This window comes from Dufourea novaeangliae, unplaced genomic scaffold, assembly GCF_001272555.1.
Source record: "Dufourea novaeangliae isolate 0120121106 unplaced genomic scaffold, ASM127255v1 scaffold11, whole genome shotgun sequence".
Lineage (NCBI taxonomy): Eukaryota > Metazoa > Arthropoda > Insecta > Hymenoptera > Halictidae > Dufourea > Dufourea novaeangliae.
This window is the reverse complement of record NW_015373895.1, coordinates 49,213-65,647: the sequence shown is the minus strand read 5'-3', so window position 1 is coordinate 65,647 and position 16,435 is coordinate 49,213. Positions and strand designations below refer to the sequence as shown.

At 36.7% G+C, this 16,435-nt stretch overlaps 2 protein-coding genes across 2 annotated transcripts in view; one reads left to right on the top strand and one right to left on the bottom strand.

Moving 5' to 3' along the window:
* LOC107189817 overlaps window positions 1–6,741 on the top strand; it is a 10,137-nt gene extending 3,396 nt beyond the window's left edge. The window contains exons 3-5 of the mRNA XM_015578489.1: window positions 3,412–3,628; window positions 4,681–4,978; window positions 5,226–6,741. Coding sequence (XP_015433975.1) covers window positions 3,412–3,628; window positions 4,681–4,978; window positions 5,226–6,741 — 2,031 coding nt within the window. The remainder of the gene's footprint in view (window positions 1–3,411; window positions 3,629–4,680; window positions 4,979–5,225) is intronic.
* Window positions 6,742–13,139: 6,398 nt separating this feature from the next.
* LOC107190739 (dnaJ homolog subfamily B member 11) lies at window positions 13,140–14,774 on the bottom strand. The gene is made up of 4 exons (XM_015579609.1): window positions 14,629–14,774; window positions 13,890–14,274; window positions 13,271–13,826; window positions 13,140–13,204 (listed from the first exon to the last, which is right to left on the bottom strand). Exons 1-4 carry the CDS (start codon window positions 14,721–14,723, stop codon window positions 13,140–13,142), a joined length of 1,101 nt encoding a protein of 366 aa, XP_015435095.1. The 5' UTR covers window positions 14,724–14,774.
* Between the last annotated feature and the right edge of the window lie 1,661 nt (window positions 14,775–16,435).

Here is a 16,435-nt window from a genome sequence, read left to right as displayed (position 1 = left end):
CCAGCTTGATGGTAACGGGGAACAAAATTTATTTGTGGGTATTGCCGCTAGATGTCGCATTATCAAGCCGTCCGAAATATCGATTTTGTGTTTTCGCTGGCGTCCGGTTGTTTACATCGGCGCTTCGATCGATTCGGAGTTGTCCCCAAAGGAGTCTCCCCCCTTAAGGGGGGAGATACCGTGGTCCGTGCGCTGTGTCCGTGCACACACACAATCAACGGGAACCGTGTATGTATATGCGATGCAAGCGACGGAAACGTTACCGATCGAACAACCATAAACGATTTCCAACTTCATTCCTACGGCACGAATTGCAAAGAAATTTGACACACATCTTTGACAAACGCCAAAGAATTTTGGTTGGTTATTTACGAAAATTATTGACGAAATCGTACAAAAATTTCAAAACTTAAGATTTGGCGATTTGGGTCTCATCTGTTTCAATTTTTCCATCATATAAAGATTTCTACGAACTGTATGTCCAAACGAAGAGGTTTATTGAAATTCTTTAGGTTGGATAGAACAAAATTAGCAACTGCAGCAGCTTCAATCCTCGGTATCATTGACAACAAAAATATATTTGTAGGTAATGCCGTTAGATGTCAAATCATCAAGCCATCCCAATTATCGATCATGTATTTTCACTAGCGCCCGTTTGTTTACATGTGCGCTTCGATCGATTCGGAGTTGGCCCCGAAAGAGTCGCCCCCCTTAATAAACGTCAAAACAGTTTTGACTATTGTTTTTATTTTTTTTATTAAGCTTATTATTTTTATTAGTCAACATTTTACATATAATAAACGGTCTGCGACCGCCCAGGTGCGGAGGCACGTTTCGCACCCCCACCCATAGACATGGTAGCGTTAATTCTTTTATGAAAGGAGAGGCACGTGGTGTCGGCTTCTTGAGAAGAGATTGTATCGTCAATAGCCGGAATCTTAAACATATCATCGGTGTTTAGATTCCGTGGCGGCACGAGTGGCGATACATTGTTGATTCCTCGCGGCCTCGGAGTCTGGGTGTTCCGTGATGGCAAAGGGACCGACGCTGGATTGTCGGTTGCCGGTTGCCGGTTGCTATCGAGGCGTGTGAGATAAAAGGTTTTAAATAAAGGATCTGGCCACAGAGTGGGGAGAGTCGGGGGGACTCTCTGGCAAGAGGCTGTGTCAAGGGACACGGCACTTACCCCAGAACCTCGAAAGAGATCGGAGTCAAGTGTTATATATAAAATATTTCTAACAGACATATACATATAGACGGAGCATTAACTGAGCGGGGAAGTAAGATTCGCGGTAAGGGGGTGGATAGTGGTAGATCAGGTAACTTCGTTTATTTTCGGTGCTATTCGGGTATACAATCACGTTACACACATGTATGCTACGAGAGACGAAAAGAATATACCTATTATACGTTAAAAATTCCATATGTCATGTTGTTTGTATAGATATATGTATTTAACAAAATTAATAAATAGCCATTAATAACGAGCCGAATCGAGCCGAATGCATCCGAAGCTAGCCCACGTACCTCTAATGACCGCTGCCTTTTCCCCTCCAATCCTACGATCCCCTCTCCCAAAGTGGTAGCTTATGCTCCGTCTATATGTATATGTATGTCTATACCCTCACCAGGAACTGCTCTGGTCAGAGGTCGGAAACTTTTACTGAATTTTCACCGGAAAATAGTTGGCGCCGAATGTTAATGTATCTTAACGATTTATATCTCAAAAAATTGCTCACAATTTGCTTCTTCCGAATCTGAAATTGCTCCCACAGCACCGTTTATAGTTAATGATATATTCGCAAAAGAAAAACCAACAATTTGTTGTTTACAAAATAGGTAGTAAATGGCCTTTTTACACAAATATTATGACACCAAAAAATTGCTCCTGATCCGTTTTATAATAATCAATAGTCATATATCTCAATAATAACTTATTAACGAGGAGCAAACGAAATATTGTTGTTGCATAGAGGTTAGGTATTACGGTAGGCGCTCGTTTATTGCAGCCTTCGGGGTTATAGAGAGCCATCATGATGCATTAAATTACTGTATTTTCAATTAGTCGAGCCTCAAAATATGAGTTAATGGTAGAGAGAGTGCAACATAAATTTATCAGGTACATTTCCTTTAGACTGGACAACCCTATGCGGCGTAATGATTACGATTATGAACCTTTATTAAACAGACAAAATATAACTTTTTTGGCTGATCGCAGAGTTGTCAACGATCTTTCTTTCTTATTCAAGCTTATAAATGGTTACATCTGATGTTCTCAATTGTTGCAGCTCGTTTACTTTTCTGCTCCTTCAAGGTGTGTTAGAAAGAATCATACATTTTATTATGCTATAGTAAAAACTAAATATGGTTCAAGTGATCCAATTTATCGAATCCTGAAACCAGCCAATAATTTCACGGATCTGATTGACTTTTTCAGTGGCTCTATTGAATACTTTAAGGCATTCCTACACAGAGCACTAAGGACTGTTTAATCTTAGTTAATATTTCATTAAAAATTTCCTATTGCGACTAATTCCATACTGTATAATATATTGATGTAACTGTTTCTAATCTTATTTTCATTAATTGTTATATATGTACACTGAGTTTATACTCGTTAAATTACTAAATAAATAAATAAACTGTTTAAAGTCCACGATGATGCCCCCGTTGCCTTTCATTATGTATTCTTCGAATAAAACTCTGCCCAACTCGGCAGGCCATCCACCCTCGCCGCCACTGAAAACACCGTGTGACGCCAGCATATTTCTTATTTAAATCGTTTTATCGATCATCACCGAGATATTCAGTCCTGTCACCAATTGAAGCACGTTCATCAAATTTTCCGTTTTAAAGACACAATTTTTCCTGTCCCTCCGTCGCGAAGAGCCCCTCGTCAGCCGGTAACATAGGTCAGGTATATACCTGAGGGGGGAGAACTCCAGCCACGGATAGAAGGAACGACGGCACGGTGGAGAGTCTCGTAAAGTTCGCATGCTCTCTGATGCACACCCACCTCTCCTCGCTTACAGTAGACTCTCGAGGTATGGAGTTTCGTTGAAGGCGGGGGCACACAAGTTAAATAAATAAATAAATAAATAAATAAATAAATAAATAAATAAATAAATAAATAAATAAATAAATAAATAAATAAATAAATAAATAAATGAATAAATAATTAAAAAAAGAAATAAACATAGCGTAAAGGAAAATATTAAGATCACAATGATATCAAAATGCCATAACTGAAATCATTTGATACCATAGTAATCTTTCGTAAAAATACAACGTAACAATATATATAATAAAAAATAGTACATTATTTTTAATATAGAATTATGAAATAAACTATATGTTTGATGCAATTTTGTTAAGCAATAGATATACCAAAACTGTTTTCTTCGTGTATAGGTACAGTTCCGCGGCGACAAGAGGGTGCTAGACAATGAACATGGCATTCTCAATTTCGAGTTCAACAGTAAGATTTTTAAGAGTCGTTTGCGACCACGAAGATGGATAATAGGCGTTCTGATCTTCCTACTGACATCCCTGGCTATCATAAACACCTACACCACGCATCAATTTCGGATCGTACGGTTTGGAGCTGTTGTCAACGTCACTTCTCAAGGTACCATATTTTGTTATAATCAGTGAACACTTGAAAGCTTCATCTTACAAACAATCATTTATCGAGGTATCACTTTAAATTGGTCCAACGGTAATCCGCAGCTGACGTAAACGGTGCTCGATAGACGCGTTATTATACAGAAAATCCTCGATGAGTGTTCGAGGTCTCCTCGGCACTCACAAAGAGAGGTCTCCAGGTGTATCGCTGATTTTTTAACACTTTCGCTATTACAGACGAGATATCTCGCTACCACAATGTCGTTTATTTCATGCTACAGACAAAATATCTCGCGCTTTAATGTCGCTCATGCGATGCTGCAGACGAGATATCTCGCATCCTTCTTATGTGCAATAAATATTGGTGATAATTTGATAAAAGATGCTAACCAAGCTAGACATTTGCTACTAAAATATGTCACGAATTATTACCTTTTTCACATAATACCTTAATACTTTATTACGCAGAATGTTTGGAAGAATCGATTGATATAATAAAAGTATTTTATTCCATAATATTTCTGTAGCGTAGCATAAACAACATTGAAGCGCGAAATATTTCGTCTGTAACATTGAACAAACGATATTGTGGTAGCGAGATATCTCGTTCTCCGTAGCGAAGGGGTTAATGAGATTTAATACAGTAATATAACCATTAGCCTTCAAACACTCATCGAGGATTTACTGTATATTAGTAATACGTACATTTGTGTCGTAACAAACGTGAGCTGTGAAAGTCTACAAGGAGTGAAAACCTTACAAGTTTTATTAACAACTTTGTACATACTTTTATATGTAAAATAAATAAAGAATAAGTTTATTAAAACAAAGAGTGTAACTGCATTAAAAAAAAAGTGCAATTACGCCGAACAGATGCATCGATGCAACTGCAACAACCGTGGTGTCATAAGACGTTAGTCCTCGGTACATCAGGCAATATTTTATTATAATTACAAAAAACAAATGTACAATACAATGAAAATAAACATAAATTCAAATTTCATGTTCTACTTATATTATTCACCTGTGCTCTTCATTCTTGTTTTTTTTTTTTAGATAACTACGTAGAATTCAAGGCTTTCTTCACGCCTGTAGCCAACTCCGGCTTCGTAGTACGCAACAAGGGCTGTCGAATTCCAGCGATGGATCCATACGATCCAAAAATCCAGCGTTTCATTCACAAGGAGGAACCAATTGCTTGCGAACATGGAAATCATCTGCCGCTAGTCGATTCGAACAACACAGCGGTGTTCATAAATCCAAAGGCGATACATCATTTTTACAACAAATCGGAGGATGTCGACTGCTGTTGGCGACCTTTCTGGCGAATGAAAGACGAGGATAATGTTGTTACGTCAGTAAGACTCATCATTTTTACCTGTAACAATACCTACCATTTTCGAAGCAATAATTGCTTGAAAAATTTCAACGCAACACTGTTATGAAGGTATCCCTTATCAGATTTTTCAATCCTCCAGTTAAACTTCAATCTGCGATAGCAATTAATAAACTATATGCACATCAACGATCACCAACCAATAAACACACACACACACACTTCACTTCATTTATGTGAAGCATCGAATACTTTTTCTTTGCAGATATGGCAACGAGTGTTTCGCCTTCGAGAATTCAGTGACCATCAAGACCGAGTTCGTAAGAATCGAATGTTCCCGCAACAAGGAGGTAATATACAAGGACTACCACGCATTCTTGCCCCGTTTCCGTTCGATTGAAGAGAAGTATGAGAGATCAAGAATTAACGATCCGAGGTCCGAACACCTCAGCTTGCTGATAATTGGCATTGACTCCGTGTCAAGAATAAATTTCCATCGAATGATGCCAAAAACTGTCGAGGCTCTCCAAAAGCTTGGCGCTGTAGAAATGTTAGGCTACACAAAGGTAGCTGACAACACGTACCCAAACTTGGTGCCTGTCTTGAGCGGTTTGTCAGAGGAGGAGTTGCACGATGTATGCTGGCAAACCAAAGATAAATCATTTGACGAGTGTCCATTCATTTGGAAAAACTTCAGCAAAGCCGGCTATCGCACTGTTTTCGGCGAGGACGCCTGTGGTATGACAACGTTCAACTATCTAAAACCGGGTTTCCGGGTCCAACCAACCGATTATTATTTGAGGCCATTCTGCATCGCTTCGGAAAAAGACATTGGGAACACGCATAAATTAAACGCGAATCTTTGCGTGGGGACCAGGAAAACGTTCGACAATTTGCTAGGCTATAGTCGGAAAACTGCTACGGAATTCGCTAAAGAACCGTACTTCGCGATGACCTGGCAAGCCAGTTTAACCCATGACTTCTTCAACTACCCACAATTAGGCGATAACTCTTATCACGACTTGGTAACGTATTTGTCTAACGAACAGTTACTCAACAACACAGCACTGATCGTAATGAGCGACCATGGAATGAGATGGGGTAGCTTTCGTGAGACCTATCAAGGTAGAATGGAAGACAGTCTTCCGTTCGTGTTCATCGTGTTGCCAAGCTGGTGGAAGGATAAGTATCAAATAGCCTGGGCGAATCTTCGGAGAAATTCACGTAGCTTGACAACAGCTTTTGACCTGCACGAAACTTTGCTGGACCTGCTAAACTCGAACAACCTCGCGGAACCAACCCTGAAAGATCGCTTCAAACTGCTGTCGGCGGCAAAAAGTGTGCCACGCGGGATTAGCTGGTTCCTACCGATTCCTGACTACCGAACCTGCAGCATGGCAGGCATAGCTAGTCATTGGTGCATGTGCCATAATTACACCAACGTACCGCCAAACGACAAAAGTCTTGAAGACAGAGCCGTTTTTTTGGTGAAAGAACTTAACGAGATGTTGAAGAAGTTCACGCAATGTGCGGTTCTCAAGCTGAAAGAGGTTAGAGCCGCAGAAGCATGGAAAGACAAAAATGATCGGTCTGATCTTGTTGACTATACGATCACGATACAAACGGAACCTGGTGACGCTATATTCCAGGGAACGGTACGAGACAGAGGTGGGAATAATACTAGTAAATTGGTTGGTTCTGTCAGCAGATTAAACGCATACGGCAAACAGAGCGCTTGCGTTGATGAATTCAATATGAGACTGTATTGTTACTGCCTGTAGAACCTACATGTTTCGTCGCCTTCTGTAGTTGCTTTGCGTACGGCTCTAATATCTTCGGATAAAATTGCCGTGGTGAACGATGTATAAGAAGAGTCACACTGTGATAAGATTCTTACTTTAAGAATATAGAGTGGTTCACAGTATTTCATACTTAACAAATTGAACATTAACATCGAAGCAACGGTAAAATCTGTTAATCAACTAGATGTTTAACCCTCCAGATAGCACATAACGCCCAATGACACCTTGAAGACGGCTTAAAAGCGCCTTAGATCTAAAGTAGCCGTAAAGTGGACGTCTTTAAGGCGTCATGTGCTATCTGGGCCTCGGACGGCGAGGCTAAGGTCTATTTTGAAGCCACTTTCAGAAGCCTTTTTTAACTTCCCAAATCCTGATAGTTCACTGAAGTAAACCCACATGGCATATGAAGCCTTGAAGATGAACATTTTACAGCTATTTTAGGTCTGAGACGCCTTTAAGCCATCATTAAGGCATCTTATGCCGTCTGTGTGCTAGCTGGGAACAGTTGCTATAACAGCCACATCCAACTAGTTGCTCGTACGGGCATATTTTGGTGGAGTCAAGCGAAAACAGACGAAAAATACATGCTTAAATCACGTCTTCATGATCGATGAACATACAAGGGTGTCTCAAAATAGCTTCAACTCCCGGAAATGAGGGATTCCTGGGATAATTTGAAATAACATTTTCCTTAACGAAAATGTTATCCGAGGCTTTATTAAAGAGATATTAACGAAAAACCCCGACCAATCAGAGCGCGAGTCTGCCGGCCGAGTTCCCGCGGTAGCGTTGGCAAAGCGTAGCCAACACTATTGCGGAAGCTCAGCTACTTTCTTTTAGTATCTTCGCTAAACGAACAATTGATTCAATACTAATTTTTAAGACATAAGTGACAATAAATAATTTTTTTGAAATATTTCATACACACGAAATAACAGATGTTCGGCCTTTCTGAGGTTAATTACGTATGTATCCACGTATGCATGTAGATATGTGTTCAGTAATTATTTATTTACGTTATAGAATTTATTAACTATGACGTTGAATTTGTTAAGTGAACTGTGAAGAAACTTTGGACTGGGTCCAACAGAAGCCTAAACGTTGCCTAAATTTTAAGACAAATTAATTATTTATTAGTTAATAAGTACAGAGAATCATAAAACTTCTTCGTTCGGTATATCAACGTATGTATGTATTTAATCTGTGAACCGGGGAGATCAGTCATCCAAAGTACCTCTTGTATGTGTGGTGGCAAACCTGCAGAAATAAGTTAACTCGTCTCACCCACTACATATAAGTGTATTCTAATGTTGAGTTAACTCGTTAGTTCGGGTTTACAGTTTAATGCTCTTGCTGTGATAACAAAGCAACGCTTGTATCGATTCTTTTTATTTGCAACGTTTAAAAATGTAATTATTTAACGAAATCACTAATAACTTTCGCAAACATGTGTATAATTCCAAACTATAGAATAACTGCGTTGCAAGTCCTTTTATTTTTTTTAAATTTTTGAATTTAATTTGATGAGAATATACAAAATGTGATTTTGTTTACTGATAATGTTGAATTAATCTCCCTACTAAAAATATTTTATACCCAGATAGCACATGACACCTAATAACGCCATGAAGACGGCTTAAAGACACCTTAGACCTAAAATAGCCATAAACTGGACGTCATCAAGGCATCATGTGCTATCTGGGTATTGATAATGATAAAATAATTTTTTCTTTATAAGAGAAGATATTTTAGGTATGTTTTACTTACTTTATCTCGTAGTTTTGGACATGACAAACATTTCTACAAAGCGATTTTTTTTTAAATTCGAATTATTAGCAGAGATATAGAGGTCCAAAATAGTGCCTCCCGTACGGTGCTGAGGTAAGTAAACACTATAAACACGTTTTTCTCGGTACAAGGTTTTTACGTCGAGCGATTGCATATCTTAACAGCGCTTTCGCGTACATACACCTAACTCTTTTTTTTACATGATTTTGAAACAGCACGGTCCTAGAAAAGAACCGCCTTCCTTTTCAAACGGTTGATTTGTTTTAACACGGTGCAAGAAAAAAACCGTCTTCTCTTCGATCGTGTTACTTCAAAATCGTATAAAAAAAGTTAGGTGTATTGATAACATAACTGGCTACGATTGGAACCACAGATAAGATTTTATCTTGCAAAAAGTAATTTTATGAAACCAAAATAGCTAAATTTTTAATAAAAACCGAGTATCATATTTCAAAATGCTGTTATTCTGCTGATTCTTATTTTTAAAAAGCCTCCGTGCCCTGATAACCAGTTGTGTGCAAGTTCCGGGCAAGTTGCCAGCAATAAAGTATAACTGCATTTGACTACGGTTTTGTAGGCAACACTTGATGTCAAGTTGTGGTTACAGGTTGCACGCAACTCTTGTAGCATAGTTGACATTGAGGTAGATCATGGACATAGGAATAAAGGGAGGGAGCGTAAGCCGAATGACATTGAGGTAGATCAAGGTAGATCATAGACATAGTAGCTTCCGAGGAACGGGAAACACGGTCACGTGTACTCTGAGCCATATTGGCAATTGGTTATGATCGCGCAAGCGCATGGCTTTGATCTTGTTTTGATCGAGTAAAAGTGTGCCCAGTGCATAGACATATACGAAAGGGTGAGTTCTAATCATTTCATTGCTGATTATTATTTTCTTAATTTAACGCAAGCTATGGCTTATTTCCGGCGATAATTCTACAAGTTTCTGTACCTAACTTTTTCTTCGGGCTTTTTGAAGAAACTTATTCATTATCAGTAACATTGTTGACAGTTATTAAACTACGAATTTTTATACCAATACCAAATTACGATCACTACTCGTTTATTCTCTGTTACATTACCTTTTCGTTCACACGTTATTTGAAAAGGAAATTTACAAATTCATAAAAAGGAATTTACAAAAATGTAAATGTGCATTCGTCTTTTTACGTTACACATAATTTGCCTACATTTACGTTTCATTCATTAATCTCTTTAAATAACAAACGACAGATGATAGAAAGTATGATTTTATTTGTTACGTCTTGTTTATTTGCTATTATTATACGCGGTTTCCTGCGATGCATGGTGACCTACTTGTTCGGAGCTTCGTAGTACAAGCGTAGCGCGTAGCCACCGCTAGCGCGGGAACACGGCTGGCAAACTTGCGCTCTGATTGGTCGCGGTTTTTCGTTAATATCTCGGTAACGAAGCCACAGTTTACATTGTTGCTAAGGAAAAAGATGTTCCTATTCACCCCCCGAGTGCCCCATTTCCGGGTCGGAGGACATTTTTGGGACGCCCTGTATAGACGGAGCATTAACCGAGCGGTGGAGTAAGATTCGCGGTAAGGGGGTGGATAGTGGTAGATCGGGTAACTTCGTTTATTTTCGGTGCAATTCGGGTATACAATCGTGTTACATACATGTATGCTATGAGAGATGAAAAGAATATACCTATTATACGTAAAAAATTCCGTATGTCGTGTAGTTTGTATAGATATATGTATTTAACAAAATTAATAAATAGTATAAAGCATTAAATAATAGTACGGTACACAGCCCACCAGCCATTAATAACGAGCCATTACATTTGTATATAAAATATCTCACGAATTATTAATTTTTTTCACATATTACCTTAATATTTTATTACGCAGAATGTTTAAAAGAATCCACTTACGTAAAAAAAAATTTTTATTCCACAATATTTCACAGTATCATTAAAAAGGAAACATAATTAATCTTGAAAATTCAGGATATCCTCAACCAACGAAAAAATTGTTACTGCAAATTAATAGCCCTTTCCATACTAAACAACTTTTGTGAATAAACTTTTCTAATACCTCCAAAAATAACGAAGATAATGAAGATGATCGTAAAATGCATATATCCAGCCCACCCTATACGTGGTGCGTCGCACAACTGAATGGCCGAATGGAGGGGAGAGCGCGCGGGTCATTGGACTTTCCTTATTGTAGTATTCCTGGAATTCTGGCCCTCTACATCCCCGAAGACTGCAATAAACGAATGTCTACTGTATGTATATGTATATGCGATACAAAAAATTCAAAAAATTCTGAGTATTACTTGAAACATACTTTAATATGAAGACAAAACGCCATATAGTATACACTTACAAAATCTTATTAAAACGTCAGCGTTACACCTGGGGACTTCTCTTTGCCAGTGCCGAGGAGCCTTCGAACACTCATCGAGGATCTACTGTAGTTTGCTGGTGCCGAAAATGCGCGTGAAATGAAACATGCACCTTCCACTGACTTCTTGTCAGCGACGCAGTGTACACTCCTCAACATTACAATAAGTATTTAATGATATTTCTATCAACTCCAAATAACAATGGACAAATAATAATCAACTCCAATTCAAATGATTCGGTCGTATGAGTATATACAATTCAAATTATTGGTTGTATTACTTTTTTAGTACGATCGAAAAAGAAATAATGATTTAATTACGCTATGTATGAAATCCACAGATGTAAATAAAGTAGATACAGCAACAATATAAAAATTATAGTTTATTTAAGGTTTCAGTTGAACGAGTGCATTAGAAAAGTAGGTATAAAAGGACAACTAAATGTTACAAATGTGTTGTACTGAATGAAGGAATTGTACCTTAAGTCTTGCAAACAAAACATATATAGAAGTATCAAAAAAAACTTCTGCAAAATAAACAAAAATGTATAATTTAATGTAAACATTTTTTAATGAAAACCTTAACTGCAAGTTATATAAATGCATAGTACTTATTTTTTATGGACAACAGATTGTGTTGTACATTTTATTGCCAGTAGTGTTGATAGAAAAGTTGTAATACAATATTTACTAAATTACCTGTATTTGGATACTGAATCCAATATTAAAAAAACATGATCATTGAATCCCTTCCACTGTCTACACGCAAAACATCATAAGACACTCATGCATCACTCACGCATAGTAAACATAAAATTCTTTTCTTATCCTTATCCTTATCCTTATCCTTGTCCTTATCCTTATTCTTATTCTTATTCTTATTCTTATTCTTATTCTTATCCTTATCCTTATATGTAATAAGTCCCTGTCTGTCTGTCTGTCTGTTCGCTTATAACTAAAAAACTACTAGATCAATTTCGATGCGGGTTTTTTTTATCGCATAATACAATTTTTGAAGATGGTTTTAGGCTATTTTCTCGATTTACCAGCGAGGACAATCGTAAGGTCAAAATACTGTGACTGTTCGACAAATGTTCAAAAATCTACGTGTCATGCCAAGTAAAGGGCGATTCTCCCTTGGAACAGTCGAGCGACAATGTAACACGTACATACACTTCCGCTGCTTGAGCCAATGGTGAAAATAAAGGCAGACAAAAAAAAGTCCTTTCAAATTTGTTTGGCTGCCTCGACTCTCAATACTTTTTTGTATTTCACCCGCTATCCTTTTCTTCGACCCGGACTCAGTCTGAAATTAATGAAGTGCAGAAATCATATTCTTCTACTCTTCTATCTCAACTCTGAACATTTATCGAAATTCACTGTACTGCTATGTTCCACAGTACTGGCCCAATCTCCATGAAATTTCGGATATAAGTAAAATAATACCTAAAACTAGAATAGAAGCCAGTTGTTAGTTTCATATCAGGGTATGCTTTGTAATGACAATTAACAAGGCACAAAGCCAAACCCTGGAGGTCCGTGGCGTTAATTTACATGAACATTGTTTTCACATGATCAGCTAATATCGTCTATAGAGAAGTATTCTATTGAAAAACGGTAAAAATGAAAAATTATAAAATGAAAGAAAAAGTAAAAACCAGAACCCACCACTTCCACGTATGTAATTGGCTTTGGATTGTGGTTAAGTGTGGATACACGTATGATATAATTAGAAAAACAAATTTACTGTACAATATAATTAACTGTTGTGACAGTTTATACCCCATAATTTAAAATCTTATGCTGATATTTATTCATGATATATTATAACCTATCTTTATGTATGAACTAGAATTTGATATACAACATAAAACTGCCCGCGCTAAATCTGGTACATCAGCTAATAATAACTTATATTAAATAAAGTACTCCAGACATTACTGGCAGTCATATAAGTAATTGGTAATAACAATATCACCACTTTGTTATGATAAGAGGAAGTAGGTGTACTCAATGGTTATTATGTTACATTACATGTATCCAGTTTAACTGACCGAACAATGGATTACCAAGCCTGTTGGTACCATGACATTTCAAGGAAGCAGAAACACCACTTGGTATAGAAACACGCAAAGTCAACATATGCACTTCAGTTATGTATATGCACATTTTATAGTGTCACTTTGTCTATACATTGCACTTAAAATTCCTAATTTCCCTGTATTCCATTATAAATTCGATTGACAGAGTCTTGTTGAAATAAATTTTGTATTTCTGAAATAGAAACAAAGTAACAATATATCGTAACAATTTAGAAAAATGTTCATCAAATGAACTTACCTTCCTTTTGTGTACTTGTAAATTCTGTTTCAGGGAATGCAACATCAAATGTTATATACAAAGTACCATAGAGATTATTATTGTCATAATTAGGCATTCCTTCTCCTTTCTTCCTAATACGAGCCCCTGGTTTGGTGACTTTATCCCTCTGAATAGTCACTTTATGGCCATCTAAATGTTCTATATCCATTTTAAAGCCTATCAAGGCATCCTGCATAGATATAGTAACATTTGTATAGAGATCATCACCAATTCTCTCAAAAACTGGGTGTGGCTGAGTTCGTATTTTCAAAATTAAATCCCCAGGTTCTCCATCTATATGTGGTTCACCTTCTGCTGTAAATCTAACTTCCTGCTCATCTACCATACCAGCTTCTACTTCAACCTCCAATACCCGCTCTTCAGTAACAAATTTAACGTTTGGACACTCTGAACACACTGGCTGTTGCATCATTTGAAATCTTCCATTTCCTAAATTACGAGTGACAAATTCTTGTCTACAATTACATTTTCTAGTTCCTTTAGCTGCCTTCGTAACTGGCTTATTTCTTGTGAGCTAAAATTAATTGTATATTATTTAATATCTGTAAATCTTTTTTCATTACACATTAAATCTTACCTCTATAAAATTTCCACTATATAATTCTTCTAACGTAACCATTAAATTCATTACAATGTTAGAACCTTTTGGTGTTTCATGTTGATGCTGAGATTCCCCACCAAAATGAAAACTAAAATCTCCAAAAAAACTTGCAAAAGGATCAGCATTATTCATCATACCATCTCTTTTTAAACATTCTTCTCCACATCTGTCATACATTTCTCTCTTTTCATTATCGGAAAGAACCTCATAAGCAGCACCTATATCTTGGAACTTTTGCGAGGCATTTGGATCTTCTTTATTTTTATCAGGGTGCAGTTCTTTTGCCAACTTTCTGAAAGCTTTTTTTATGGAATGTTGACTTGCTGTTTGTGGTACTCCTAAGATGGCATAAAAGTCTCTCCTACAAAAACATATATGCTGTGTACTATCATGATTGTATACAAATCAAAATCAATTCAAATACGAAACATTAAAGATTAATATCATTTCATATAATCTAATGTTTGTAACAACAATACAAATGATTATGATAAAATGTTCAGTAAATAATCCAAGAAGAATCACAGAATGTATGTGATCAAAATATTTAAAAATACTTGTTTTTTCCCAAGAATTATTTATATTTATTTTATCATTTTATTAATCTGACAAAAATTAAAGCACGGAACTAGAGGTTATAAAGTTTTAACAAAATAAACATTACGAATCTATATAATAAATACATTATAGAAAAGTATGTTACTTTTTTACGTACCCTGCTACAGTTAGAATCACATATACTGTTAAATTTATGAACAAACACCAAATTAATTTTATCGCTGCCATCCTAGCAGACGTTACAACAAACATAGCTGCTAAAATCGTGGGTGCTTCGGATTGGTGGATTGAATCAATTCATTCGGTTTCGATGACGACAGAATGAACTTTCAGGCAAATTTATATGTAACGAGAATGCATGTGACAAATCTTTATCGATGACAACTGATTGGTTAAGAATCTCAACTAATCAGTTGTCATCCATAAAGATTTGTCACATGCATTTTCGTTAGATATAAATTTGCCTGAAAGTTCATTTTGTCGTAGTGATGGGCACCATCGACTAAAAACTATCGGCTAAGTCGATAATAACCAACGACTACTTTCAGTCGACTAAATTTAGTCGCTTGAAGCGACTACTTTCAGTCGACTGAATTGAGTCGCTTGAAGTAATTCGCTTGAACTATCGAACTATTGATCGCTATTAGAGATGGCGTGCAAAATCACTAACGGTGATTTATCACAGTGATCACCGAATCGCGATCACGGTTGATCACGGTCGTGATTTAACTTCATTTACGACTGTGATTGCGATTTTTTTATCTTGAGTGAATTTACTCACTGCGATCGTAAGTCCTTGATCTTCAAACAGAAAAACGTATTCAATATGATTTTACGATGAATTACATTACTATTTGTGTTTGTAAAAATCAGTAGAAAAAACAAGAAATTCTAAAAGAATGATTTGCTAGGTAACATGTAGATTATAATTTATAATCATTAATTTATTCATTATTCTTCATAGTTTCTAATTATTCCTTCACTTTATACGATATAACTCGAATTTTTGTTTTGATGTTAATATAAAATATACAGATTATGTGTCGCGTGTAAAGAACTGTTAGCTTTCTCCACCAATCAGAAACGATCACGAGAAATCACGAATCACTGTGAAAAATCACCGTGATTGGGAACGAACGTGATCAAATCACGAGTGATTCACAAATATATATTTTTATGCATTACCAAGAATTGTGCAAATTATTGCTTATAACCTAATTAATTTTCATAAAAAATTTAGAGCAGTTAAGTTTTTAAGTGCCAATATTGAATAACTTACCAAAAATCGAATATTAGTAATTGTTTAAAAAAACTTGTTAGCACTTATATTTTTGAAATTCTATCTATGCTCAAATTTGTTGTGTATGTAGTCTAAATAGTTGTTGACAATTCTAGAATGATTCATTTACAAAACGTTCGCTCATTGAGAACAGTAACTTCTTTCATGAAATTACTGGGTTTTCAATCGTTAGAAAATGATACTATCTAGAAATAGCCACTTAAGGGGGGAGACTCCTTTGGGGCCAACTCCGAATCGATCGAAGCGCCGATGTAAACAACCGGACGCCAGCGAAAAGACAAAATCGATATTTCGGACGGCTTGATAATGCGACATCTAGCGGCAGTACCCACAAATAAATTTTGTTCCCCGTTACCATCAAGCTGGATTTGTGTATTTCCTACGCGAAGACAGTGTTGCCGGACAGTATCGTTTTTCTTACGCTGTTGCCTCACGTCCCGCATGCAATTCTACCCGTGAGGAGAACGATGGAATAGCTACGGCCTACGGCTCGTGGCGAGATTTCGATTCTCGCCGAACACGTCCAAGGCCAGCGACCGACCCATCGGCATACAATGTAAACAGACGTAGATGAGATAAGGAATGACGCACGAATGAAAATTTTAACTTTTACAATTTGCAATATATTTTAATGAAAATGTCATGAATGAGTTGAAGAAATTCT